The sequence below is a fragment of the Propithecus coquereli genome, unplaced genomic scaffold (genome assembly GCF_000956105.1).
Source record: "Propithecus coquereli isolate 6110/MARCELLA unplaced genomic scaffold, Pcoq_1.0 Scaffold294, whole genome shotgun sequence".
Lineage (NCBI taxonomy): Eukaryota > Metazoa > Chordata > Mammalia > Primates > Indriidae > Propithecus > Propithecus coquereli.
Genome location: NW_012148552.1, coordinates 3,721,673 through 3,725,195, shown reverse-complemented (window position 1 = coordinate 3,725,195; position 3,523 = coordinate 3,721,673). Strand labels below are relative to the sequence as shown.

General features: G+C 60.1%; 1 protein-coding gene across 1 annotated transcript in view; it reads left to right on the top strand.

Moving 5' to 3' along the window:
• MOV10L1 (Mov10 RISC complex RNA helicase like 1) overlaps positions 1 to 1,090 on the top strand; it is a 72,998-nt gene extending 71,908 nt beyond the window's left edge. Inside the window, exons 23-25 of the mRNA XM_012648740.1 lie at positions 41 to 148; positions 753 to 890; positions 995 to 1,090. Coding sequence (XP_012504194.1) covers positions 41 to 148; positions 753 to 890; positions 995 to 1,090 — 342 coding nt within the window. The remainder of the gene's footprint in view (positions 1 to 40; positions 149 to 752; positions 891 to 994) is intronic.
• The last annotated feature ends 2,433 nt before the right edge of the window (positions 1,091 to 3,523 follow it).

Genomic DNA, 3,523 nt, shown 5'->3' with positions numbered 1-3,523 from the left:
TTAGCAGTAATCTTAATCTTCCTTTTAATCTGTTTTAAAGGTGGAGAAAATCAAAATTCTTTTGCGAAATGTCGATCTGATGGATATAAAGGTTGGATCAGTAGAGGAGTTTCAAGGGCAGGAACATTTGGTGATCATCATTTCAACTGTAGGTATCGGTTTTCCATGCACGTGGAAGTCACCTGGCAGTGGGGGCTCAAGTGGTCAGGGAGGCAGAAGGGCAGCCGCAGGTGGGGCCTCTGGGCCGGGCACCGTCGTCAGCGGGAACTGCAGGAATTCTTAGAAAAACACTCACAGATCAGGAGAGAGGAGAGTAGAGAGCAGGGACCCAGGAGAAGGAGGGACGCAGCGTCGACAGGCCACAGAGCAGAGGCCGGGGCTGCTGGGAGGCTGGCGCCTGGCCCATGCTACAGCTCCAGTGGTGCCGCCAGCAAACACCAAGCGCAATTCCCAACACTCCATTTCCTATTTTAAATTATCTTTATTGAACAGTCCATGTTAATTGCAGATAGGTTAGAAAATTCAGATCCAAAAATAAAATCCCCTAAGGCCCTACCATCCAGAGATAACCCCTTAGCTGGGGGAGTCTCCCCGACTGCAGACAGGTAATGTGGCCACTCCCTGCTCCCTGCCCACCCCTCTGTGAACCAAAAATGCAGTGATACTGCTACTTAACATTTGTAAATATTTTCATATATCATGCCCACAAAACAATTAAAATACCATTGTTATTCATCTTTGTGTTTTTTTAGGTACGGTCAAATGAAGATGGATTTGAAGATGATCGGTATTTTTTGGGTTTCTTGTCCAACTCAAAAAGATTTAATGTTGCAATCACCAGACCCAAAGCTTTGCTGATTGTGCTGGGAAACCCTCACGTTCTTGTCCGAGTGAGTTTGTGGGCGCTGTGGGCTGTGGCTGGCTCCAGGAGAAAGGGATTGGGAGGGCCCCCCTTGGAGACGTGCTGGGACCAGGCTCGTTCTATCCCCCGCAGGATCCCTGCTTCGGGGCTCTGCTGGAATACAGCATCACCAACGGTGTCTACACGGGCTGTAATCTGCCTCCCGAACTGCAGTCTCTGCAGAGGTGAGCGCTGCTGCTTGTCTTCCTGAGGGACGGGCTTGAGGACTTGCCCAGCCCTGCACCTTGCCTGCTCCCCCCACCCCTGCGCACACCTGACCGCTACAGCCTCAGGCCCCAGCCTGGCCCCTTCTGCTCACCCTGCCTCCTGACATTTCGGGTCAGTGCCACTCTTCCCTGTGCAGCCTAAGGGAGTGAACACGGCGCATTGCAAAACCCACACTGGCAAAGGAGCCCCCTCCCTGGAGGCTTCTCCACCTGCAGCTATGCCTAGGTGATGCCCCTGCCCCCGGCCGCCCAGCAGTGCCAGGATCCTCGAGACCAGAGAAATGTCGGGAACCCGGTTGATCCACGGGGGCTGCCCTGCCGTGTACCTCCCCTGTGGACCCCTGGGCTCCGCCTGGCCCAGCGCATGTCGCCGTGCCTGGCCCGTGACTCCTGTGGCCTGTCCTTGTCTGGCAGCCAGGGCTGCGTGCGTGGGAGGGGCCCCAGGGTCCTTCTGAGCTGCTCCTGCTGCCGACTTTGGTACGAGCTGGCCTGTTCCTGCCACCAGGCGGTCACTGCCACCCCACCCGAAATAAATGCTCGAGTAACCCCAGCTGCCTTCCACCTCAGATGTGCCTGTGTTGGTGACGACCGGGGGTGGGGGGTTCCATGTGACCTCTGACACCCGCTGGGTGCAGTCTTTGGAGATGGCCCATTCTCTACTCTGCCCTGACCCAGCCATGTGCCAAGCACCAGGCAAGGCCGCCAGCTCTGCTGAGCAGAGAGCAGCAGCCATGAGCCGGTGGTGCAGAGTGCACAGAGTCTGCGCTGGGCCCCGGTGCCTCCAAGAGGGTACGGCCGAGTGGGCTGTAATGGAGCCCCCACCAGTCCCCTCTGCCCAAGAGCGGCCATCGCTGCACCACGTGGATGCCAGCACTGTGCACAGGCGGGTGGTTCCTTGGTGAACGGTGCAGGCTTGGAGACCTGAACCCCCAAGGTACTGAGGACCACATCTCTGGGCCAGGAATAAACTGCAGGCTGGGGGCTGATGGTGTGTTTGGGGGCGGCTGGGAGGAGCAGGGCAGGACTGATGCTGCAGGGAGCACCAGGGCCAAGTCCCACCCTGTCCCAAACTGGGGGTGCAGAGTCTCACGGGCTTGGCAGCAGCCTGGATAAAAAACAAAACCCTGGGCTGGGAGGTGCCACTGGGAGGCACGCCCTCAGGGCCCAGGTGGGGCAGACCTGGCTTGTGCCTGCTGTCCCCACGGGCACACTGGCACCAGCACCTGCCTGAAGCAGCTGTGGGCCAGGCCCAGGGGAGCTCAGACACCTCAGGCCAGGGACCTGCTGCCTCCGCCTTCCTCCAGGAGAGGCAGGTTTGTGCTCTCAGGATGTAGCGTCTGCCTGGGAAGCAGAAATCGCTAGTCGGAAGAAGGTCTGCCGAGAGGCCAGGATCACAGCTGTCAACCTACCGAGGGTGGTCGCACTGAGATCATCGCAGCCACAACTCCCGGAAGCGCTTTCCAGGCAGGCGGCCTCTGAGCAGGGACTGCCGGCACCTCCCCCGTGGCTCCAAGCGAGCAATGGCATTTGGAAATTGAAGGCTCTTTCTGGGAAGGCGGCTGGGGTGGTGCTGAGGCGCGTGGGGGCCCTGGCAGCACCCCAGACAGGAGCAAGCACTTGGTCTGCGCGAGGGCTGGCCCCACAGGAGCTGCACGTGACGAGGGAGCTCGTGGCTGTGCCGGGCACCCTCCTGCCCTTGCCATCCCAGCAGGAGCGGTGGGTCCCTGCTCAAGCCGCAGCTCCTGGGAGCGTCCAGCCAGAGAGGTCGGCACAGGCCTCACGCGCGGTGGGTGGTCACCTCCACTCTGCTGCTGAATTACAGCGCTTGGGGAATTGGCTGTTCTCAGAATCCGGGAAGGAGCAGTGTGGAGGGATCCAGCCCTTTGCAGGCAGGTGGGGGCTCCACAGGAATTCTGTGCTCGCAGGCCTGTGGGTGAAACGTGGCCTCTGCTCACCTGCGGGCACCTGGGTCTGTCAGACTCGTGCTGACGCCAATTCAAGGACAGGATTCCTGAGAATTTCAACATGGCAACAACAGAGCATGAACCCAGCCCTGGGCCCTGGGTACATGGCCTGGTCACAACCTGGCATGGCACAAGCCTCAGTCTCTGGGCCGGGGCAGCAGCCCAGGTGGGCCCGGGAAGTCCTCGTGGGCCCCTCTGAGCCGTGCAGCCACCCAGGATGGAAGCAGCAAGCCCAGGCGTGGCTCATGGGCCTGTGCCGGGGTCTGCAGGGCCAGCGCCGTGGGCGGCTGAGGAAGCAGAAGTGGTCAGTGGACGGGACTGTGGACCCTGCGGTGGGAGGGGCCCAGGAGTCAGGACCGGGTTGGAAGAGCAGGGACTGGGTGTGGGGTGTCGGACGTCATTCCAGCCTCGAGGTCCTGCCTCTGAGACGC